At 39.1% G+C, this 25,705-nt stretch overlaps 1 protein-coding gene across 5 annotated transcripts; it reads right to left on the bottom strand.

Moving 5' to 3' along the window:
- Nucleotides 1-1,110: 1,110 nt before the first annotated feature.
- Nucleotides 1,111-25,007, bottom strand: lrch3 (leucine-rich repeats and calponin homology (CH) domain containing 3). 5 transcript variants are annotated; one of them, XR_009827496.1, is made up of 21 exons: nt 24,706-25,007; nt 17,718-17,862; nt 17,509-17,635; nt 17,323-17,428; nt 17,101-17,237; nt 16,925-17,034; nt 16,754-16,847; nt 14,702-14,816; nt 14,444-14,610; nt 14,296-14,354; nt 14,165-14,210; nt 12,762-12,863; nt 12,590-12,634; nt 12,425-12,478; nt 6,885-6,918; nt 6,704-6,811; nt 6,532-6,623; nt 5,995-6,132; nt 5,836-5,913; nt 2,729-2,946; nt 2,451-2,583 (listed from the first exon to the last, which is right to left on the bottom strand). XR_009827496.1 is itself a non-coding variant. In XM_062060792.1 (20 exons), the coding sequence occupies exons 1-20, from the start codon at nt 24,962-24,964 to the stop codon at nt 2,422-2,424; spliced, it is 2,178 nt and encodes a 725-aa protein (XP_061916776.1). In that variant the 5' UTR covers nt 24,965-25,007; the 3' UTR covers nt 1,111-2,421. The 5 variants fall into 5 exon arrangements, 4 of the variants coding, with proteins under 4 accessions (XP_061916776.1, XP_061916777.1, XP_061916778.1 ...); XM_062060792.1 differs by lacking the exon at nt 2,729-2,946 and having other exon boundaries at nt 1,111-2,583; XM_062060793.1 differs by lacking the exon at nt 2,729-2,946 and having other exon boundaries at nt 1,111-2,583; nt 6,885-6,915.
- Between the last annotated feature and the right edge of the window lie 698 nt (nt 25,008-25,705).

Below are 25,705 nucleotides of genomic sequence, written 5' to 3'. Positions count from 1 at the left end.
ACTAATAGTACTAACCTTTAACAGTTAATTTTACTCATTTTTATTAATTACTAGTTTCTATGTAACTGTTTCCATATTGTTTTACTTTCTTTTTTATTCAAGAAAATGTTTTTACTTTATCTTATTTTATTTTTATTTATTTAAAAAACAAAAGGACCTTATCTTCACCGTACCTGGTTGTCCAAATTAGGCATAATAATGTGTTAATTCCACGAGTGTATATATCGGTATCGGTTGATATCGGTATCTGTAATTAAGAGTTGGACAATATCGGAATATCGGATATCGGCAAAAAAGCCATTATCGGACATCCCTACTTAAAACCTATGTTCGTTAATGTATTAAATTACAGTTAATAAAACCATAATTTAATTAATTACAAATATAAAGTAAGCTGAGATAAGCACCAGCGGCCCCCACAAGGGACAAGCGGTAGAAAAATGAATGGATGGATGGATAAAGTAAAACTAGAAGTAAATATAGTAAGGATTCATTTATAGATATTTGGACCAGAACGCACAATTCAGAAATAAATGGATATAGGTTAAGTAGCAAAAAAAAAAGAAATGTGTTGTGAAAAGTATTATAAGTACTAGTAAAAAACTTGAGTTTAAAAAAGTGTGTTAGCGTGTGCAATGTTTAGGAAGAGGAAGAAACAAAAACATTTCAAAATAGGAATATGTGTGCTTAAAGCTTAAGAACTAATCAAAACATGAGTTTTAAGAAAGTCACCATGAATTGATTTACGTGGACCCCGACTGAAACAAGTTGAAAAACTTATTCGGGTGTTACCATTTAGTGGTCAATTGTACGGAATATATACTGTACTGCGCAATCTACTAATAAAAGTTTCAATCAATCAATCAAAACAGTGTAGCTCATGCAGTACTAAGAAAAACCAAGAAATAAAAATGTTAATAAAAAATTAAATATGACAGTATAATTAACAAAATATGAATATTTAATTAAAACCTAAGTACTAATAAAAGCATGAGTTTAAAAAAAGACAAAAATAAATAAAAATGTTAATAAAAGTAACAAAAATATGACAGTAGAAGTAGCAAAATAGGAATAACTATTTAAGTTGTTTTAAAACATCAGCAAACACAATTCAAATTCAAATATTTATTTGACAGATGTGTTCAAATGTTGTTTTTTTACAGCAAAAGACCAACAAGTGAAAATGTGTCAAACACTTTGATATGCTAAAAAAAAGTGGAATTTTCTTTTAAAGCCTTAAACAAGTGCAAGCCTGGCTGTTGTCTCGGTAACCGACACACACTTTAGAGTGCGTCAGAGATTCACTTATGTCAGACGGAAACTGCTGCCTGTGGACATTAATTCAACTTTAACCTCTCATCAGGGATTGTGTCTGCCTGAGCCAGAAAGATGCTGCGTTGTCATGGCAACACAGCAAGTTTCAATCTTTTATATACAGTTTTTTTATTTACATGATATATTTTGTACACAGATACAAAGGAGTAGACGGGCACACACTGCCACCTGCTCGAGGTCAAAGGACATGCCATGTTCCACAATGCAACAGGAGGCTCAACTACCAAACAGGCACTTCCCAACATTTCACAGTCACTCAGCTGATGAAGGTCCATATGACGTGATCTCGGAATAGTCACTGGGAAATATTAGAAACTGATATGATCAAAAACAAGGTGCTAAATAATGTTGGTAGAAGAGACGTCGGTCTGTTAGACAGTTAGGGATGTGTCACATGGATAAAAAAAAAAAAAAAGAGCAAAAAAAGATCGAAGCCTTTACACAAAGCATGTTAGCCACAAGGAGCGCTAACATGGTTAGCATAGAACAAAACTATATCCTTTGTTTGCGTTCTCAAGCGTTAAACAGTGTCAGTGGACGCTTGGACACAACACCACCAAAGAAGAAGCCAATGTACGTTTGTCTGGGTCAGGTGCCAACGTGTCGTCTTTCTGTTGACATCGACAGAAATTAAAATCAATAAAATTCCAATAAATAGTAAGGCCCTTTTAGCCAAATGTAATATACATTTAAAGCTATTTCCGAATAAAACCCAACGTGTGTCTGGATGTTTACTCATTTGCATGAATGAGCATGTGTTTAGTATCATTAGCAATGTTAGCAGGAATCGAGTTGCCCGCCATCCTTTTCCATCCGACTGAATGTTGGCTGTGCTCGCGTCGAGCTAGTTTAGTTGCATTCTAAAAAGCATCCACTTGACAAAGTTTTTTCTTTTGAGGAACAGCGTTTAGTGTCAACAATGCACAAGTTCTAAACTTGCGCTTTAACTTAAATAAAAAAAACAACAATATATACAAAGAAACTTTTGTAACCTTCCTTGTAGACTTGAGGCGCTGCTAACGAGTGTGTAAACAGACCGTGGGACATGCTTAAAACCGCAGTGTGCATGAGAGTGTGTCGACGGGACTACATGATGACAGAGGCTCCGGCTGTGGGTGCGGATGACGACGTCGTCGTCGTGGCGACGGCGTGTCTGGGTGGGGCCAGGCCGAGCAGCGCGCCGACTGTGGCGGCCACCTGGGGAAGCCCTTGTTCCTCCAGGATGTGAAGAGGAAGACACAAGTGACTCTGGATTGGACAACAGCAAACAAACAACATGGAGGCAAAAAAAGAAAGCAAATGAAAAGATGGATGAGAACTTAAATGAAGGCAACATAAAGGATAAACAATGAAGGGGGGACAGGATGGTCCACATGGAAGCTCACTTGCGCACCTGCGTGGACTTTACAACACCTTTTATGTATGGCCATTCTCCACGACTTAAGACTGGAGGCTTGAGGGAGTTTGAAAAAAAAAAAAAAGACGTGACGCGCTTGATGGTTCACAGACATGACGGACATGGAGAACAGAGCGAAGCTGCACCTGAACAGAGGCTCCCGCCGGGGGGGCGGAGCCAGTGACAGTCTACTCGCCGACTGAACACAAGCGGTTCTGTGTGCGCGCATGTGTGTGCCATGTGGACACAAGACCACAGAAAGGGATTAACGAAAAGTGGGAGATAGAAAAGACAAGAAAAAAAAAAGAAGAATTATTAGTAGAAAGGAATAACTGCCGAAGACTTGTTTTAATTTGGAGACATTATCACCACTATACTGTCTCAGCTGTTTGACACACAGTGGAACCGCTATTTACCAAACACCTCTTTTTGCAAACTTCCCAGTTTACGAACAAAGAACTGTTACGCCAAATATGTCTCTGTGTACCAACGCTTTTTCATTCATTTTGTGTCCCCCTGGCAGCCATTTTGTGCTTGCTCGTATTGAAGAGATTGAGGAAGACGGCTTCTTACGGCAGCAAGTTTGTAATTGTGATGAGAACTGAATTTTTTTGTAAAAAGATGCCGAAGCTGACTTATTTCACAGCGGAGAAGACTACCACTCGTTCAGCGGCGCCTCTTCCAAGAGAAGACATGGCCCCTCCTTCTCCCCCTCTGTCTGCTCCTAGCTCTCCTCTTGTGAGCTACTCTTTTGCCAATGTTACTGTCCTGTGAGTGGATTTTAATTTTTTTAATGTTTATTATTGTAGCAATATAGTTGTTAAAGTTAGGGATTTTTGTGATTTTTGATTGTTTGTGAGGGCACCAAATGGACTTCTGTTGGCAGAGCAGAGCATACAGCACAGTTCATGTTATTGTTGTTTTGGCTTGTTAATAAAGAGATAGTTAATTTATGATAAATGGTAAATGGGTTATACTTGTACAGCCCTTTTCTACCTTCAAGGTACCGTATTTTTCGGACTATAAGTCGCAGTTTTTTTCATAGTTTGGCCTTAGGGTGCGACTTATACTCAGGAGCGACTTATGTGTGAAATTATTAACACATTAGCGTAAAATATCAAATATTATTTATCTCATTCACGTAAGAGACTAGACGTATAAGATTTCATGGGATTTAGCGATTAGGAGTGACAGATTGTTTGGTAAACGTATAGCATGTTCTATATGTTATAGTTATTTGAATGACTCTTACCATAATATGTTACGTTAACATACCAGGCACGTTCTCAGTTGGTTATTTATGCCTCATATAACGTACACTTATTCAGCCTGTTGTTCACTATTCTTTATTTATTTTAAATTGCCTTTCAAATGTCTATTCTTGGTGTTGGCTTTTATCAAATACATTTCCCCAAAAAATGCGACTTATACTCCAGTGCAACTTATATGTTTTTTTCCTTCTTAGTATGCATTTTTGGCCGGTGCGACTTATAGTCCAAAAAATACGGTACTCAAAGCGCTTTGACAATATTTCCACATTCACCCATTCACACACTGATGGCAGGAGCTGCCATGCAAGGCCCTTTTAGCACCGCTTTGTTACGTTTGTGGTTTTCTAATTACCTGCCCGATAGAACCCAGCAACATGTTTGGAGGAGAAAAGGTGAGGCCTTTAATCCCAGGAACACCAATCCTACTGTCAAGCGTGGTGGTAGTATTATGCTCTGGGCCTGTTTTGCTGCCAATGGAACTGGTGCTTTACAGAGAGTAAATGGGACAATGAAAAAGGAGGATTACCTCCAAATTCTTCAGGACAACCTAAAATCATTAGCCCGGAGGTTGGGTCTTGTGCGTAGTTGGGTGTTCCAACAGGACAATGACCCCAAACACACGTCAAAAGTGGTAAAGGAATGGCTAAATTTGGCTAGAATTAAGGGTTTTAGAATGGCCTTCCCAAAGTCCTGATTTAAACATGTCGACAATGCTGAAGAAACAAGTCCATGTCAGAAAACCAACAAATTTAGCTGACCTGCACCAATTTTGTCAAGAGAAGTGGTCAAAAATTCAAGCAGAAGCTTGTGGATGGCTACCAAAAGCGCCTTATTGCAGTGAAACTTGCCAAGGGACATGTAAGCAAATATTAACATTGCTGTATGTATACTTTTGACCCAGCAGATTTGCTCACATTCTCAGTAGACCCATAATAAATTCATAAAATAACCAAACTTTGTGAATGTTTTTTGTGACCAACAAGTATGTGCTCCAATCACTCTATCACAAAAAAATAAGAGTTGTAGAAATTATTGGAAACTCAAGACAGCCATGACATTATGTTCTTTACAAGTGTATGTAAACTTTTGACCACGACTGTATATATCACTTTTTACTCTGGTTCCCCCTTATTTATGTTCTTTTATGTGTAGAGAATCCAGTCGCTACAATTTAAGGTCCCAGGACATCCTTGGCATGTTTGTTCCTAGAGCCAACACAAGTCTGGGTAAAATAACCTTCAGATTTTCTGCTCCATGGTCATGGAATGGATTCCGAAAGGATCTGAGGCTACCTGAACTAATCCCTTTGGGGGAATTTCAGGCCATTTTAAAGGACAGAGAAGCTGTTTCTATTAGGCACTGTACTTGTTTTTAACGACACATATTTTTTTAACTATTGCATGTTTTTTATGTTTATGTTGTAAGTAATTTGTACTTTTAACTATAGTGTTTGATTGCTCCTGTTTTTGTTTTATTTATTTATGAAACATGTTTTGCTGCCCTCTTGTAAATGATATTTTAATATGATAGAGTTTTTTACATGGTTTAATGAAGGAAAATAAAATGAAATATTTGTTTGATATACAGTACTGTACAGCACTTTATATTGTGTTCAAAGTGTACAAACCTTAACTAATTTGTTGAGGCTCGAACACATTATTCATATTTACATTGTTTCTTATGGAGAAATTTGCTTCACTATACAAATGTTTCGATTTACGAACCCTGTTCAAGAACCAATTAAGTTTGTAAATCGAGGTTCCACTGTATCTCTTTTGTGTACAAGAGGTACTGCAAACATTTAACACGGTGAGGTCAAAGTGTAAATGTTACCTGAGGAACGCCCATTCTGCGACACGCCTCCAGGAAGTTCTCCACGTTTCGCCGACATTTGGCCATGGTGAGCTTAGGCTGCAGGGCGCGCACACACAAACACACGGCGTTGTGATACCAACAAGAGGCGCGCAGGGCACAAAACAAACTGACACTCACCACGGCAGGCGAGGGGACGTGAATGCTGGGGACAGAGCGCGGCCGCACGTGATTGGCCAGGTGACACAGCACTACGCCGTCTGTCAGCGCTGCCCCCATGTCGCTAGGCAACGACACCTTGAGGCGAGACTCGATATTCTGCCAACATAAGAATAACTACTGCCAGGTGTGTTTCTGTATACAGCGGATCCTTGCTTTGTTTCTACACAACACTCGTGGATTTCTGACCAAAAAATTGTCTAATTTGCATAATTGGCTATGACGCATGTGCATGTAACGGTCTTTCATCATTCATTCGTGGGGAGTACTTGTACATTTTACATTTTAAACATGTGTAACGCATGTTATTAGGCTTAGAGTGCCAAAAATAAATATTTTTACGTGTTCGCCCATTATTTGCTTTTTTTTTTAAAAACTAATCGCAGGATGGGGTGTTGGAATGGTACCCGGCCTGTAAAGCAAACAGCAGGCATCTACAGTACACAGGAATCATATACAGCTCCATGGTTATGAAGCATTGAAGGGAGCCACACCCACCTTCCTAAGCTGCTCTACTAGCTCAGAGTCCTGTCCGAGCTCGACGGGAGCCGATGGCACCTCCTCCTGGTGATGGGGAGCAGCAACATTCTCTAGGGAATGAGAGGCAAGGGTGGAAGGTGAATCTCCCGGGGAAGGCTGCTGATTGGGTCACGCCGGACGTCAGCCTCACCTTTCCTCTTTTCCTCCCTCTGGCTGAGGCGGTACAGGAAGCTCTCTGGTCGGACATTGGATGTCCGACAGGGGGCCACGCCCCCTGAGGTTGGGTAAGATGGATTGGCTGGAGCAACAAAAGTAGGCGTAGTTAGCAGGAGTCTATTATGAACCACAACAGTTAAATATTGTAATGTTACCTGTTGGAGACAGACTGGTTCTGTCTTCTCCCTGCTGAGAAAAAATATTTTTTATTTGTTAATACTTCTTTGATTAGTACAAAGAAGTACTAGAATTTTTAGTATTTCACCAATTCTACTTTCTTTTCTATCTGGTACAGTGGACCCTCAATTTGCGAACCCCTCTATTAACTTTTCGGTTAACAAACTTTTAGATTGTGCCAAATATGCCTCTGTGTACGAACGCTTCATTCATTCATTTTGTGTCCCTCTGGCAGCTATTTGAGCTTGCTTGTATTGAAGAGTTTGAGGAAGCCGGCTTTGTACCACAGCAAGTTTTTAATTGTGATGAGAAGAGACTTTTCTGGGGAAAAAAAGCCAAAGTGGACTTATCTGACATTCAGCGGCATCTCTTCCAAGAGAACACACACACACACACACAGCCCCGCCCTCTTGCCCCCTCCCTTCTCACCTCCTGTGAGCTGCTCTTTTGCCAATGTTAATGTACTGTAGGTGGATTTTAATCTTTGAAATGTTACTTGTTCTAACGATATAGTTGTTAAAATTAAGGGTTTTTGTGATTTGTGATCGTTTGTGAGGGCACCAAAGGGACCAGTGTGTGTACTCGTGTCAGCAGAGCAGCGCATACAGCACAGTTCAGCTTGTTGTTGTTTTAGCTTGTTAATAGAGATGTCCGATAATGGCTTTTTTGCCGAAATCCGATATTCCGATATTGTCCAACTCTTAATTACCGATTCCGATATCAACCGATACAGACATATACAGTCGTGGAATTAACACATTATTATGCCTAATTTTGTTGTGAAGCCCCGCTGGATGCATTAAACAATGTAACAAGGTTTTCCAAAATAAATCAAATCAAGTTATGGAAAAAAATGCCAACATGGCACTGCCATATTTATTATTGAAGTCACAAAGTGCATAATTTTTTTTAACATGCCTCAAAACAGCAGCTTGGAATTTGGGACATGCTCTCCCTGAGAGAGCATGAGGAGGTTGAGGTGGGATGGTAGGGGGTAGCGGGGAGTGTATATTGTAGCGTCCCGGAAGTTAGTGCTGCAAGGGGTTCTGGGTATTTGTTCTGTTGTGTTTATGTTGTGTTACGGTGCGGATGTTCTCCCGAAACGTGTTTGTCATTCTTGTTTGGTGTGGGTTCACAGTGTGGCGCATATTTGTAACAGTGTTAAAGTTGTTTATACGGCCACCCTCAGTGTGACCTGTATGGCTGTTGACCAAGTTCACTTGTGTGTGTGTGAAAAGCCGTAGATATTATGTGATTGGGCCGGCACGCAAATACAGTGCCTTTAAAGCACGGCCCCAATATTGTTGTCTGGGTGGAAATCGGGAGAAATTCGGGAGAATGGTTGCCCTGGGAGATTGTCGGGAGGGGCACTGAAATTTGGGAGTCTCCCGGGAAAATCGGGAGGATTGGCAAGTATGACTGGGAGATGCAACTGCTCTGTACTTCTCCCTATGTCCGTGTACCACTCCGTACAGCGGCGTTTTAAAAAGTCATAAATTTTACTTTTTGAAACCGATACCGATAATTTACGATATTACATTTTAAAGCATTTATCGGCCGATAATATCGGCAGTCCGATAATATCGGCAGTCCGATAATATCGGACATGTCTACTTGTTAATAAAGAGAAAGTTATTTCATCACCTCCTTGTTACGTTTGTTTGATATACAGTACAGTATGGCACTTTATATTGTGTTCAAACTACACAACCCTTAACTAAAACCTGGACTTTTGTCAAGGCTGGAATCCAGTATTCATATTTACATTATTTATTTTGGAGAAATTTGCTTCACTGTACCAACTTTTGAATTTACAAACCCTGGTCAAGAACCAATTGAGTTTGCAAAGTGGGGTTTCACTGTATTATTAATTTACGAAATGTATTATTTTAGCATTTTAAGCCTTCGCCTTACCTTTATTTGCAATTACTAGCTGAATTCATTCTGTGCTGACTCTCCTCCATAATTTACTTGCACTGTGCCTTTAAAAAACGTTTTTTAATACTTAAATTAACAGCAGACAGATAGGGAGAGGGGGAACAGCTGTCTGAAGACAGGAATAAAAAAGCAGCACACGCAAAAGAAAAAGCATACAGGGGGTGGCCTGATCTAAAGAGGCTCCACCCTGACAAGACCACAACGGGCAAACGAAGAACAACAAAAAAGATGGGACGTGGCAGAAGTAAGATGGTGGACAGACTTAGAAGTGTTTGATAGCCTTAGTGTCAATCCCACATGTATACCAACGTTTGAATTAAAGCTGCTGTAAAAGGTGTGTCACGCCGTGTTTGTTGACAACTTTTATTTAGCATGTTGTTAATGCTGACATGTTGCATGTTTCCCAGCATGCAAGTGATTGGCGTGCCTCGTGGGTGCTAAAGAACCAATGGCGTAAAAAGTTACTCCAGGTAGAACTAACATCTTTTCCACAAGCTAACACAAAGGTGTGGGTAGTGAGTGGGGTTACCATGACGACTGATGTTATGGTTAAGGTATTAGTTTTTTTAACATGCATACAATTACAATATGATACATCACATATTTCCAATTTATCATGACATGTCCGAAAAGGAGACGGAAGAAGCAGAGCTCATTTAATCCTACCCCTTTTCGTTTCATAGAATTTCTAACACATTTGTTTGTACTCAATCTGTAACAAAAACAGTGAATAAATAAGTACCTAATTGGATAAATAAATTCATAATAAATATGTTTCTCATGACTATATACTTAAGTAAATTGTGTTTCACATATAATGAGATAGAATTACCAAATTATTTAGTAATGTTCAAGATGTTTATCAGGATTCTTCTTCTTTGTACTTTGTAAACACTAAGTTTAAGAATTTTTTTTAAGTGGATCATATTTGTGCGTTGTTTGACTTTGCTTATCCATTCCATAATTTAATTCCACATACTGATATACCAAAAGGTCTTTAGTGTTGTACGTGCATGCAAATGTTTTAAATAAAAAATGTTCTCTAAGGTTATATTTCCTCTCTTTTGTTGAGAATTGTTGTATATTCTTGGGTAGCAGGTTATAGTTTGTACATCATTTTAGCTCTGTGCAAATGCACCAAATCATCGAATTTCAATATTTTTGATACCATGAATAAAGGGTTTGTATGTTCTCTATATCCAGCATTATGAATTATTCCAAATGATCTTTTTTATAACAAAGTTAGTGAATTATGTGTACATTTGTAGTTGTTTCCCCAAATTTCTACACAATAACGCAGATATGGTACCACGAGCGAGCCGCAGAGAATATGGAGTGACTTTTGGTCCAGAGCATATTTGGCTTTACTCACAATAGACATGTTTCTTGCCACCTTTTGTTTTATATTTTGTATATGAGATTTCCAGTTCATTTGATCATCTATTAATACACCCAAAAATGTTGTTTCTTTGACCTGGTCAATGTTTACGCTGTCTATTTCTATTTGTTTTTCTCTTCTACTGTTACCGACTAGCATTATTTTAGTTTTACTAAGATTTAAAAATAGTCTGTTTTGCCAAACCATCTTTTTAATGGATTTATTTCTTCTGTTATTATTTGTATTAGCTTTTGTGTGTTCTCTCCTGAACAAAACACAGTCGTGTCATTTGCAAATAATACTCACTCCAAGTCCCTTGTAACTTTACAAATGTCGTTTATATGGAGATGAAACAGTTTGGTCCCTGCGGTACACCGCAAGATATATTGGCATATGTTCGCCTAGCTTCATGTGTTGCTTCCTGTTGGTTAAGTAGCTTTATAGCCATTTCTAGGCAAGTCCTCAGATGCTATAACATTCTAATTTGTTCATTAATATTATGATTAAATGTGTCACATGCTTTTCTTAGATCCATAAACATTGCAGCTGCACACTGTTTACCATCTATTGCATCTATTCCTCCGATATTTTGATAAATGCCACCCATGTTGAATGTTGGTTCTGTATCTGTATTGCCTGTCCACTTTTATTTATGAATTTGTGCAATCTGTTAAATATTTCTTCAATGACTTCAGAAAATCATGGAAGTAAGGAAACAGGTCAATAGTTTGTAAACTGGTGTTGTCTCCTGTCCTATAAATTAGCACAACCTTTATCATTTTCATTTTGTTTGGAAATAATAAGTTACTGATATACGTTAAAGATTTTGATCATAATTCTGGTCACGCTCTAAATAAGGGAAGTCCAATTTGTGGCCCGCAGCTATTTTTAAAAGGCCCGCACCACATTCTACAAATACTAATAAAAAAACATAACAAAATGGATTAAAAGAGCAAAAAAGTGAAAGGTAATGAGAAAAAGTCGCAATGTTGACTATAATAACGCACCCTGCCATGCATGCTGTTTTTTTCTTTGAATCAGCCATTGCTCAAAAAAAAAAAAAAGAATCAAAATCAATATTGTTATGAATTATTGACTTATACAAGGCTCCAATTATTTCACAACAAACATTTCACTCTGAAATATTTTCTGGGGAAAATATTGCATATTTTGTGTGTTTGCCATACAAAACACATTTTTCTTAGACAAAACGGGCATAAAACAAAAACTTGAAAAAACAATAAACGCTTATAATCGACAAATACATCTTGAGTTGATCTTGTGATTCAGGTGTTAAAAGTTTTAAAAAATTAAATAAAAAATGTATGACCTATTTTTATCACTTACGAGTAGGGCCCTTTTGGATCCCCAATATTTTTTGTTTAAAAATAATAATGAATCATTGTTGTTATGAATTATTGACCTATTTAAGGCTCCAAGTACTTCACATCAAATACTCCACTTTCAAAATCTTTTGGGGGAAAATGTTTTGTGTTGTATATTGGTTATATGTTTTTGCCATAAAAACAAAGTTTTGACAAAAAGGACATAAACCACACAAAAAAGAAATTAACTTTCTATTACCGGTAAGTTAATTTAGAGATTTAAGTGTTGAATTTAAAAATAAAAAAAAATAATAATATATATATATATATATATATATATATATATATATATATATATATATATATATATATATATTCATACTGTATATATATATATATATATATATATATATACAGTATGAATATATATATATATATATATATATATATATATATATATATATATATATATATATATATATATATATATATATATATATATATATATATATATATATATATATATATATATATATATATATATATATATATATATATATATATATATATATATATATATATATATATATATACGGTATACAAAAAGTTTGGACACCCTTGCTCTGATCTGTTTTTCTATTTTCCAGATGCCCTGCCCACACTATGTGGATGCTCGTTTTTGTCAGCTATATCTTTTGGGTTGCTCAAGTGCAAATGTTGATCATGAGATAGAACCACAGTATGATAAGGTGTGTCGCGAAGAGTCAAGCAAGCAGCTGTGACGATTAAGAGCTCTTATTGTGAAAAGACAACAGGAAGCCTAACATGTGATGGTAAACAAACGTTAGTGTTGGCTGATAGCGTGGCCTATTCTTACCATGAAGAGCGCGGAGTCATCGGTGTGGGTGGAGCGTCTAGAGGGGTAGACATTCTGCATAGACACACACAATTCAAGGGCTTGATGATGATGTCGGAGGGTGTGGTCTTAACACAAAGGGGTCGGGGCTACAACTACCAATAAAGTCAAGGTGCACATCCTCACCTTACTCTCTGGACTTGACTTGGTTGGACTCTGAACCGCTTTACTCTGAAAAACAAAGCACCAATCAGAGCTCAGATGGTTTATTATTACTCTCATTTCATCTTTGCTTGTATTGCTCTGCACAAATGGTTAGTTAGGCTAAGCGAGGTGCGATGTGATTGGTCGTTGGTACCTTGGCGTCTCTCTGCACTGGGCGGCTCTTGTGTCTCTCCTCGTCATACCTCAGAGCGGCAAGCTGAGCCTCTCGCCTAATCTTCTCCACATTGCCACCCCTCTGAGGACCACACAGACGTCACAACTCGGGCTGCAGCTATCGATTATTTTATTAACCGAGTAATCTATCGATTAGTTTGTTCAATTAATGAAGAAATTGGATCAAACACACTTTATAACCCCAATGTGTATTTTAAGGAAAATAGTTTAAACACAAATATTTTTCTACTTTCCATTACTTTCTTGTATCTTTATTTTACCTTCTATTTATTTTCTAGGGCTGTGAATCTTAGGGCACCACACGATTAGATTCAGAATCGATTTTCGATTCAAAACCTATACCTGTTTTTTTTAATAACATTGGGTGCCAGTTCTATGCTTATCTACATTCCTCCAATTAATATATAAACAACTCTGATAAATGTTTAAATTACTTAAAATAAAACTGGTTTGGTTTCATAAAATTCTACCCAAACATTGAATAATGTCAAAAAAAAAACAAGGATACAATAAAAGTATCCAACACCTTTATTTTCTACAGAAAATATGGGCATCTACAATATGATTTGCCTGGCTGAATGGGACAAATAAATAAAAATATATAATAAAAATAAATACATTGATAAATAAAAAAATAAATATATATAAATATATATATATATTTCTGATTTTTTTTAATCACTTAAGAATTGTACAAATAAGAAACGCAATTTATTCGAAAAACCTTTACTTTCTATTTAAGTTCCTTTACCTTTTAGTTACCGGTACCTTATTTTACCATTTTATTTAGCTTCTTCTACCTTTATGTTTAACTTGTTTTACCTCCCTTTATTTTCTTTTTAACCTTGCTTTACTTTCTATTTACCTTTTCATTTACCCTCTATTTTCCATTACCTTTTGTTACCTTCCATGCAACTTACATTTACATTTTACCCCCTTCTACCTTCTATTTAACATGCTTTACTTTCTTTTACCCTGTTATTTACCTTCAGTTTACATTTTACCTTCTATTTAACTTGTTTTACTTTCTTTGAACTTTAATTTACCTTCTTTTACCTTTATTGTACCTTCATTTTACAGTTTACCTTCTATTTAACTTCTTTTACTTTCTTTGAACTTTAATTTACCTTCTTTTACCTTTAATGTACCTCCTTTTTACAGTTTACCTTCTATTTAACTTATTTTACTTTCTTTGAACTTTAATTTACCTTTAATTTACCATCTATTTAACTTGTTTTACTTTTCACCTTCTTTTATGCAATCTGGATTGTATGCATTTTTTATTAGTTACACTTATCAAACAATTAAATGAAGCAACAGAATATCAATCGAATCGGTTCACCCACACTGAGATCAGCTTACCTGGCCCTGGCTGCTAGAGGGCGCCGTGGCGCCGTCTACTAGGTTCCTGAGCGAGACAGACAGGAAGAACACGTTTTCCTTTTAAGTATTCACAACCAAGTCAACAGCACAAGTGTCTGAGTGATGTTTACCTGCTCTGTCTTGGTCTAGAATCGTCCGCTCTGGACGAGTTCGCTTTGCCTGGTGAACCCTGAACACAGACAGGAAGTCACCTTTTAGCATGCGGTGGACTGATAACGAGCACATTGGTGGACTGCACTCGGCTGAAGGTGCTTCTACCTCCTTGCTGATGCGTCTCTCAATGTACGCCATAAACTGTGAGCTGAGGCTGGTGCGGTCTCCGCCTCCTCCTGCAGCCCCTCCCGCCCCTCCCCCACCAACCCTCCGCTCCTCCTCTTCCTCCTCCCCCCCCACGCTGTCAATGAAGTCAATCTGCTCCAGCTCATCTGCGACACACACCGCATCAGGCATGTCACGCGTGCATGAATGTCGGAGGCGTGTATCATGGTAGTGATGGTCAAGCATTAGAGCGCTCACGTGTTCCGTTGGCCAGCAGGGGCGGTCCAGCTGCGACCCGTTTGGACTCTTTGTTGACGTCCATCGCACGTGACGGCGCCTCCGACAGCTCCTCTGACGGCTGAGGGCGGGAAGACTGCATTTGACAGGCTTATATAGAACACTGTCATGTCTGCAGATGCCCTGATTAGTGCTGTGCGACTCTACGACGCATGTCGTGGAACGTGTCATATGGTTGATATTGTGATGTCACGTAACGTATCTAAAGTGTCTTCTTTGACAACATTCTGACACTTAAAGAGGAACTGCACTTTTTGGGGGGAATTTTGAATAGTAAATAATAAAAATGAAATGCGATCAAAAGTCCTATGGAAGCCGCTCTTTTCTGCCTATAAAGGCCTTAAAAACATCCAAACACCTCCATCAAGGTTTTATATACATGATGTAAGTAACGGGCACGTTAATAATAAATTTTATATTTACATATTTTGATCAATATTAAAAACGCATCACGAATTTCACTTTTTTATCCCCCCAAAATCACTGATTTATACTCACTGCAGACTTCATGAGAGCCAACAACAAACCTAATAAAACATCACTTACTGGACAATGTCTGTTGTCATTAGGATGGCGACTGAGAGGATGTACATATGTTCCCGTTTAGATGAAGAATGTCTCATAATCCTCAAAGAAAAGAGGGATGTAACCAATCGTTTTTTGTGCCGTTCTTGCCATTTACGGGTCTAAATTGGCTGTCAGAGTGTACCAACTTGTGGGAATACATTCTCGTCCTTCTACTATCCAGGTGAGAGGCATGATTTATGATCTAGAACAGAGGTGGCAAACCTTTGCTCACTTGTATACCCAATCATGGCACCCACCTGTTCCCAATTTGCCTGTTCACCTGTGGGATGTTCCAAATAAGTGTTTGATGAGCATTCCTCAACTTTATCAGTATTTATTGCCAACTTTCCCAACTTCTTTGTCACGTGTTGCTGGCATCAAATTCTAAAGTTAATGATTATTTGCACAAAAAAAAAAAGTTGATCAGTTTGAACATAAAATATGTTGTTTTTGTAGTATATTCAACTGAATATGGGTTGAAAATGATTTGCAAATCATTGTATTCCGTTTATATTTCCATCTAGCACAATTTCCCAACTCATATGGAAACGGGGTTTGTATATATATATACATACACACACACACACATATGCATATATATGCATATATATATATATATATATATATATATATATATATATATATGCATATATATATATATATGTATATATATATATATACATATATACACACACACATACACATACATATGTAAGTCTCATTTGCATTGCAGTTGCACTTCCAAGACATAAGATGGCAGTACTGTATAGGCTAAATAAATGTTTCCATCAAGCTGAATGTGTTATGTTGTGCCTTACAAAGTGTTTAGTTATTGTGCTTTTTACACACCAGCTGTTTGTAGTTTTTGTTAACAAATTTGTAAGTGTTGAAATCCCTACTGAAATCGCTAATGCTAATAGTAGCCTGTCTATGGCAAATCCAATGTAAATTAGCATTAAGCTAGCACATTTTGAAAGAGTAAAGCCTTACTTGATGTTTGAGTGTTTTCTACCAAGCATACTTGCTTTGTTAGTGTTGAAAATCGCAACATTACTTTGACAAAGTTTGGCTGTGTCCGCCAAAAGGGATGCTTGAATGATTGTACGTGAGCCGGTGTTTAGTCTGCAACCGGGCGTGACGAGTCTGAAACCCGACGTGACGTCACGTGCAAAAAAAGGTATTGAAATATGGCACCGTTTGACTTTACAGTAAATCGATACCCGGTAGTACGGACAAAATTTGGTCGGTGAATATAAAAGTACCCAATTCGGTACACATTCCCAGTTACCGAGATATACAATTACCCATTTCGGGATAAACACTTTTGTCCAAATCGCACAGCACTATCCCTGATAGGGCAGCATCATAAAGTAACAACGCACCCACTGAGTTGTGGTGTGTTGCGACTTTGAAGATGTATCAAGGGTGTGTGTGTGTGTGTCTGACCTCGTTTCCTGACCATCTCTTGTCTCCGCTGTCAACACTGTTAAAGCCAGAATCCAACGCTCCATACGATCGACCAGGGTATAGCTCATCAACACTAATACACACACAGGAAATCAAAACTATTACACTGTAGACATGATTACACTTCCTGTCTGTGTCATAGGTTCACACCAGGAGCCGAAGTTTAAAGGTCGCCTGTCATACTCTGGTAGGTCAGGGGTCGTCTTGCTGGCCTCGAGGTTGAGGAACTTGAATATGTGCACTTTGCCCTTTATGCAGATCTACGCGGCCCAAAAAACAGATTATATAGAAAGGTGGTCGGGGCTGCCAAGGTCAATGTGGCGTACCTGCGCTGGGGGCGTTTGCAGGGGATTGTTGTCGAGGACGATGGTCTGCAGCTGGGACAGTCGTCTGTAGCACAGCGGGATGGAAGTCACTCTGTTACAGGAAAAGTCCAGTCGCACCAGAGGCAGATCGGCCAGCTCTGAACACACACACAGACACCGTATCACATGAATGCTCAACACAATTGTGTGCATATGTATGTGTGTGTGTGTATGTGAGACCACCTGGAGGAAGTGTCACCAGGTGGTTCCTCCTAATGTTTAGGTCTCGCAGAGCCTCCAGCTGCCCGACCTGAGAAGGCAGCGTCCTTATCTCATTACAGCTGACATCCTACAGGGGGCAGCAATGGTCAATGACAGCCAACAACAACAACAACAACATCATCAATAATTGGACACGCGGGCACTGACCAGCTCAGTCAGGTGTCTCAGCTGACCCACTTCCTCAGGAAGAGCAACCAGCTTGTTGTTGCATGCGATCAGAACCTTTAGGGGGAGACTGCACAGGACCACAGGTAGCACGGACAGCTGGTTCCGACTGACACAAGCGCACACACGACACCTGGTCAGCTGTAGTCACAACCCTTGTGCTTTTGTGTGTGTGTGTGTGTGTCTGTTACCTGAGGTTCAGGTAGGTGAGGGCCTGGAGATTGATCATGTGATCTGGTAGAGATCTCACACAGTTTTGATAAACGTTTAAACTCTCCAGAGACACCAAGAGACAAACCTCCACTGGAAGCTCTGACAGGCGGTTACGAGAAATGTCTGCACACACACGCGCACACGCACACGCACATGCACGCACACACACACATTAAGATTACAGTACATCACAGTGGTTGATAAGCATAAATAAATTGTTATGATATTCATCAGTAATAAGCTCTCATTCTGGATTTCAATAATGTAAGTAAATATATTAAAAAGTATAAAAAAACAACAGACAAGTTTGTCACAGACTAAAGCTGCTTGAGTATGCATAAAAAAAATAAAAAAGTTCCGGACCATGTGCTTCAAATCACAGCACTTCTGTTATTATTAGACTCTTCATTGTCTTGTCCTGCTTTTTATAAGACTTTCAATTATATTTCCGCCGTTCTCCATGGGAGGTCCCCGGAGGACAGTTGACGGGGGTGACTTTAATAGTAAATAATAAAAAGTCAGAAAATAATCTGTCAAGTCAAAACCACGGCGCATTCTCTCACTCCACAGTACATTGGCGCAGGTAATAAAGACAAGGTGAAGAAAAAGTATCCCGCAAGCTGATGAATGACGGCCAGCGCACCTTTTTGGGGGATGAGGACAATAACCCCCGAATTACACTGGATGCGAAATGGCGCCGCCACGGCGGAGAACGCTTTCCGTTTCCATTCAAGTCTTCGTATCGGTTTCCAGCGCTAAATACAGTGGGGCAAAAAAGTATTTAGTCAGCCACCCATTGATTGTTAATGGGTGGCTGACTAAATACTTTTTTGCCCCACTGTATATGCAGGGCCTCTATTTTGCCGGTCGCCACAACAAATCCGTTCAACTTAGCTCAAATCTGCTTGTGTTGGACAGGGAGACGGTCACAAACACAACATAACTCATCTGCTTTATTTTTAAAACATAATACTCCACACTTATACAAAATACTCTTTACACTTTTAAACGTCCTAATGGACCTGAAGTTAACCTGTCGAAGGTTTTCAAACAAAAATGTTAAAGGCCTACTGAAACCCACTACTACCGACCACGCAGTCTGATAGTTTATATATCAATGATGAAATCTTAACATTATAACACATGCCAATACGGCCGGGTTAACTTATAAAGTGACATTTTAAATTTGCCGCTAAACTTCCGGTTCGAAACGCCTCTGAGGATGACGTATGCGCGTGACGTAGCCCGGCGAACACGGGTATGCCTTCCACATTGAAGCCAATACGAAAAAGCTCTGTTTTCATTTCATAATTCCACAGTATTCTGGACATCTGTGTTCGTGAATCTGTTTCAATCATGTTCATTGCATTATGAAGAAGGAAGCTGAGCAAGCAAAGAAGAAAGTTGTCGGTGCGAAATGGACGTATTTTTCGAACGTAGTCAGCCACAACAGTACACAGCCGGCGCTTCTTTGTTTACATTCCCGAAAGATGCAGTCAAGATGGAAGAACTCGGATAACAGAGACTCTAACCAGGAGGACATTTGACTTGGATACACAGACGCCTGTAGAGAACTGGGACAACACAGACTCTTACCAGGATTACTTTGATTTGGATGACAAAGACGCAGACGTGCTACTGTGAGTATGCAGCTTTGGCTTTTTTTTGCGTATGTACGTAACTTTTTTAAAATATATAAGCTTTATGAACCTTGGGTTAGGTGAACGGTCTTTTGGGCTGAGTGATTGTGTGTGTTGATCATGTGTTTGAATTGTATTGGCGTGTTCTATGGAGCTAGGAGCTAGCAGAGGAGCTAGCATAACACGTACCGTACCTACGTGTGCGTCACGTACGTAACTTTTTAAAAATATATAAGCTTTATGAACCTTGGGTTAGGTGAACGGTCTTTTGGGCTGAGTGATTGTGTGTGTTGATCAGGTGTTTGAATTGTATTGGCGTGTTCTATGGAGCTAGGAGCTAGCAGAGGAGCTAGAAGCTAGCATAACAAACACGTAGGTGTTTTTATGCAGGATTAATTTGTGGCATATTAAATATAAGCCTGGTTGTGTTGTGGCTAATAGAGTATATATATGTCTTGTGTTTATTTACTGTTGTAGTCATTCCCAGCTGAATATCAGGTACCGTGAGTATGCAGCCTTGGCTGCTAAACATTCGATAACTTGACCGTATGTGCGCGTCACGTACGTAACTTTTTAAAAAATATATAAGCTTTATGAACCTTGGGTTAGGTAAACGGTCTTTTGGGCTGAGTGATTGTGTGTGTTGATCAGGTGTTTGAATTGTATTGGCGTGTTCTATGGAGCTAGGAGCTAGCAGAGGAGCTAGGAGCTAGCATAACAAACACGCAGGTGTTTTTATGCAGGATTAATTTGTGGCATATTAAATATAAGCCTGGTTGTGTTGTGGCTAATAGAGTATATATATGTCTTGTGTTTATTTACTGTTGTAGTCATTCCCAGCTGAATATCAGGTCACCCCCGGCTCTCACAGCATCTTCCCTATCTGAATAGCTTCAACTCCCCACTAGTCCTTCACTTGCACTTTACTCATCCACAAATCTTTCATCCTCGCTCAAATTAATGGGGAAATTGTCGCTTTCTCGGTCCGAATCTCTCTCACTTCATGCGGCCATCATTGTAAACAATAGGGAACTTTGCGTATATGTTCAACTGACTACGTCACGCTACTTCCGGTAGGTGCAAGCCTTTTTTTTATCAGATACCAAAAGTTGCAATCTTTATCGTCGTTGTTCTATACTAAATCCTTTCAGCAAAAATATGGCGATATCGCGAAATGATCAAGTATGACACATAGAATAGATCTGCTATCCCCGTTTAAATAAAAAAAATTCATTTCAGTAGGCCTTTAACACGTTGACACAAATGAATGAGGACATCCTGATTCTGGAAGTCCAAAATAACTTATTACATACAGGCATATCCCGGGCAGCTACTTTATATGGGAATTTGGAAGCCTGTGTACAAGCTGATAGGGAAAGCAGGGTAGGCGGTGTTTGAGTGTGTGTGTGTGCAACAAAATAAACTGTTTGTGGTTCGCTTTACTCACAACTCCCCTTATCTCATGATTACGCTCAAATTTGCGATATCTGGCAAAAGTCCACGCTATTTCGCTGCACGACGAAGTTGCAACAAAACGGCGGTGGGATTTTTTTTTTGCATTCTAAAAATTGCTACGTGAAACTGAGCGAGGACTCGCTGACGTCACTAGGCAACAGGCACCGTCTTTTAAAAAGGCACACACACAGACGCATACACTGCTGTCATATGAAACTTATCTCAACTGCATTATGCCAGATATTTAAATGTTTTAAAGTAACGCATTAATTACTTTACCTAGTAATTAAGTACATTTATTAAAGAGTAATTATGTTAGTAATTCAATTACTTTTTGGTAACGTAACCAGTAACTATAATTAATTACTTTTCGACAGTAATTATCAGAACACAGCATCATGAATAGTGGTGGGAATCTTTAGGCACCTCACGATTCGATTACGATTCAGGAGCTGCGATTCGATTAAAAATCGATTGATGCGTCTTCAATTAATGTATATTGATGCAGTTTTACATTTCATTACATTACATCAAATACACGTTTATCACTTGCAACTGTAAAAAAACAATTCCTTTGGAATAAGAAACAGTTAAATTAATTCCCACATTTATTAAATTAATGAAAATGTTTGCAAAACTGGACCATAAGTGCGCGATAGTAAAGGAGCTGGTCGGACCTCTCGGTGATGTGGCTCGCTGCAGTCAACTAATTTTAGAACTGTCTGCATCACTTTATTTACAATAAATAAATCGATTATCGTTTACTAATCGATTCTATAATCGTCCATGTACGAATTGCGATGCTTTGCTCTTACAATAACAATGTCGCTACAATGTAAATGAAGTATTGTTGGCTGTTTGGGATGAATTTTAATAATAATAATAATAATAATAATAATAATACCTGGGATTTATATAGCGCTTTTCTAAGTACCCAAAGTCGCTTTACATGTTAAAAACCCATCATTCATTCACACCTGGTGGTGGTAAGCTACTTTCGTAGCCACAGCTGCCCTGGGGTAGACTGACGAAAGCGTGGCTGCCAATTTGCGCCTACGGCCCCTCCGACCACCACCTGTCATTCATTCAACAGTCATTCACCGGTGTGAGTGGCACCGGGGGCAAGGGTGAAGTGTCCTGCCCAAGGACACAACGGCATGGTAAGAGGCGGGGAGCGAACCTGCAACCTCAGGTTTCTGACACGGGCGCTCTACCCACTATGCCATGCCGCCCCAATTTTAGAGCGATTTAGAGCAGTGGTCCCCAACAACTGGTCCGGGGACCGGTACCGGTCCGTGACGCAATTGCTACCGGGCTGCACAGAAACAATAATTAATTTAACCACATTTTCTGCGACATAACTTTCGCCTGTCCCACTAATTACACCAATAAGCTTGTTAATAGATGTATATTACAACTAATTTGTTATAGTACAAGAGAAAATGCACATTAATGGACATATAAAATGTTCATGTCCCAGATTTTAGCCAGAGGTTAATTTCTCATGCTCATTTTTTTGCTGTTTTTATCTGCCACACGTAGAAAGCCGGTCCGTGAAAATAATGCATACATTAAACTAGGGATGTCCGATAATGGCTTTTTTGCCGATATCCGATATTGTCCAACTCTTAATCACCAATTCCGATATCAATCGATACCGATATATACAGTCGTGGAATTAACACATTATTATGCCTAATTTTGTTGTGATGCCCCGCTGGATGCAATAAACAATGTAACTTTACCATGAATTGATTAACGTGGACCCCGACTTAAACAAGTTGAAAAACGTATTCGGGTGTTACCATTTAGTGGTCAATTGTACGGAATACTGTGCAATCTACTAATACAAGTTTCAATCAATCAATCAAAAACAAGGTTTTCCAAAATAAGAGAACAACTTCAACTCCAGTTATGGAAAAAAGTGCCAACATGGCACTGCCATATTTATTATTGAAGTCACAAAGTGCATTATTTTTTTTAACATGCCTCAAAACAGCGGGTGGGCGGGGTTGGGGGGGGGGGGGGGGGGGGTTTGTGGTAGCGGGGGTGTATATTGTAGCGTCCCGGAAGAGTTAGTGCTGCAAGGGGTTCTGGGTATTTCTTATGTTGTGTTTATGTTGTGTTACGGTGCGGATGTTCTCCCGAAATGTGTGTCATTCTTGTTTGGTGTGGGTTCACAGTGTGGCGCATATTTGTAACAGTGTTAAAGTTGTTTATACGACCACCCTCAGTGTGACCTGTATGGCTGTTGACCAAGTATGCATTGCATTCACTTGTGTGTGTGAAAAGTTGCAGATGTTATGTGATTGCGGCACATAAAGGCAGTGCCTTTAAGGGTTATTGGCGCTCTGTACTTCTCTCCACGTCCGTGTACACAGCGGCGTTTTAAAAAGTCATAAATTTTACTTTTTGAAACAGATACCGATAATTTCGATATTAATAATAATAATAATAATAATGGATTAGATTTATATAGCGCTTTTCTAGACACTCAAAGCGCTTCACAGAGAAGTGAGAACCCATCATTCATTTTTACAACTCATTCATTCATCATTCATTCTCCGGTGTGAGCGGCACCGGGGGCAAGGGTGAAGTGTCCTGCCCAAGGACACAACGGCAGCGATTAGACTTAGACTTCCTTTTTATTGGTATTCAAATTTGAACTTTACAGTACAGATGAGAACGACATTTCGTTGCATTAGCTCATGGTAGTGCAGGATAAAAAACAATAAGCTGCATATATAAATAAATAGGTTACTGTACAGATAAATATATTGCACTTTTGCATATGCATCCACGTTTATGGATGTATGTTATATTGTCTTTTTTATTCCAGTGAGTTAATCCATTTTGGGGAGAGTTGAGGTGATAATTATGATGCGTTCAAAAGTCTTACGGCCTGAGGGAAGAAGCTGTTACAGAACCTGGAGGTTCTGCTTCGGACCTCTTTCTAGAGTCCAGCAGTGAAAACAGTCCTTGGTGGTTCTGAGCCCTGGTCAGGCAGCGGCTTTTTTTACATTTTACATTTTAAAGCATTTATCTACATTAAACCGGTCCTTGGTGGAAAAAAGGTTGGGGGAACTCTGAATTAGAGGCTCCTATTAGCTTCATTGCCAGTCACATTTTACAAGCGTTTTTAATCTTTAGAATGCAAAAAAACCAAAACCCTGTTCTTGTCTCCCATGCAGACTGTGAGCGGTTAGCAAAATCACCCAAAATCCCTTTTAAGTAAAATAGTCAATATTTACAAATCTGATGCATATCAGTGTGAATCAACATTGCAATTGATTTCCCATGTGTTGTGCAGCCCTTTTTTCTGAACAAACCTTCACTGTATGTTATTCTCTGGGTTTATTTTTGGTGTCACATGAACTGACACATGAACAATAATACATCCAAAGATCTTCTAGCTCTTCACCAGCCCCCTCAAGCATCGCAGATTTCTTTAAAACAAAGCCAAACATAAGTGAGTGTTCTCTTCGGCAAGCATCATATGACGTCAGGAATAGTTGTTTGTTTATTAATCTTATTATGCAAAAAACATTTTAATTAACTTAGCATGCTGCGGCGACGGCTAGCGAGCTAGCGTCAACGATTTGATATAGTTGGCCAGTTCTGCCTTTTTATCACATAAATAATTAAGTTGGCTAAGTGTGATCCTTTTACAACATGCTAATTAAACGGTTTCTACTCGCTATTAAGTCAAATAGTTTTACTTGGACAGCAGCTTTGATGCTAGCAGCTACTCTTAGTGATCAACGGTTGGTCATGAAAGCATTCTCCCGCAGCCCCAAAAGTTGCTTGTAAACGTCGCTCTCCCCGCATCTAAAGTCCCCCTCCCGAGTGGAGAGTGTTCGCCCTCGCTTACCGGCCCTGGTGGTGTCGCTCAGGTCGTGTGTGCCTGCGCCCCGGGGGAACTCCTTCAGTTTCCTGCCGCTGAGGTTGAGAAACCCGGTGGCCGCGGCTTCGTCCAGAGCACGGTCCAGAGAACGGTTCAAATGCACCGGTCCCAGTCCATTGTTGCTGCCTATTAAAACGTTCCCGGCGCCGCCACTGCCGCTGCCGCCTCCCACCGTGAAGTTGAGTCCGGTGTTGTCCGCAGAGCCCAACAACACCGAGGCCGCCATTACACCCTCCCCGTTGGTTAGCTCCTTATGCTAAATGCTAACTCTCCCACCCAAAACTCCAGTGCGGCGCATGCGCATACGTGCGAGCTGTGTCAACACGTTAGAATGATATTGTATTGCATATTGTATGTTTTGATCATTGGATTTTGGTCCGTGTACGGTCCGTGTGCCTTCCGTTCATTCTATTTTCAATTCTTAAACGCAAATCAAAAAACTAAATTAGGGCCGTTTTTTCGATTTGTATTATATATGGAAGATTTTAAAACACACAAAAAAGGGTTGATTTTCATTCAAATATTGCCATAAAATAGGATTTTGTGCGGTTTTCCTTTTATTGATTTTTATTTTTCCAGATTAACACAAAAATTAGAGATGTCGATAAATGCTTTAAAAAATGTAATATCGGAAATTATCGGTATCGTTTTTGTTATTATCGGTATCGTTTTTGTTTTTTGTTTTTATTATTAAATCAACTTAAAAAACACAAGATACACTTACAATTAGTGCACCAACCCAAAAAACCTCCCTCCCCCATTTACACTCATTCACACAAAAGGGCATTATATATCATTATATATCAATATATATCAATACAGTCTGCAAGGGATGCAGTCCGTAAGCCAGAGGTGTGGACTCGAGTCACATGACTTGGACTCGAGTCATGCATTTGATGACTTTAGACTCGACTTGACAAAATGTAAAGAGACTTGCAACTCGACTTAGACTTTAACATCAATGACT

The sequence above is a fragment of the Entelurus aequoreus genome, linkage group LG10, assembly GCF_033978785.1.
Source record: "Entelurus aequoreus isolate RoL-2023_Sb linkage group LG10, RoL_Eaeq_v1.1, whole genome shotgun sequence".
NCBI classification, from domain to species: Eukaryota; Metazoa; Chordata; class Actinopteri; order Syngnathiformes; family Syngnathidae; genus Entelurus; species Entelurus aequoreus.
Note: the sequence above shows the minus strand (reverse complement) of the source record. Positions and strands in the feature narration are given on the sequence as shown.

Coding starts and splice junctions, on each gene's coding strand:
- lrch3 (XM_062060792.1), bottom strand. CDS start 24,964: ATGGCGGCCTCGGTGTTGTTGGGCTCTGCGGACAACACCGGACTCAAC. Junction 14,817..16,753: donor AGAGATGGTCAGGAAACGAG/GTCAGACACACA, acceptor TGTCAAATGCAG/TCTTCCCGCCCTCAGCCGTC. Junction 6,133..6,531: donor TAGTAGAGCAGCTTAGGAAG/GTGGGTGTGGCT, acceptor TTATGTTGGCAG/AATATCGAGTCTCGCCTCAA.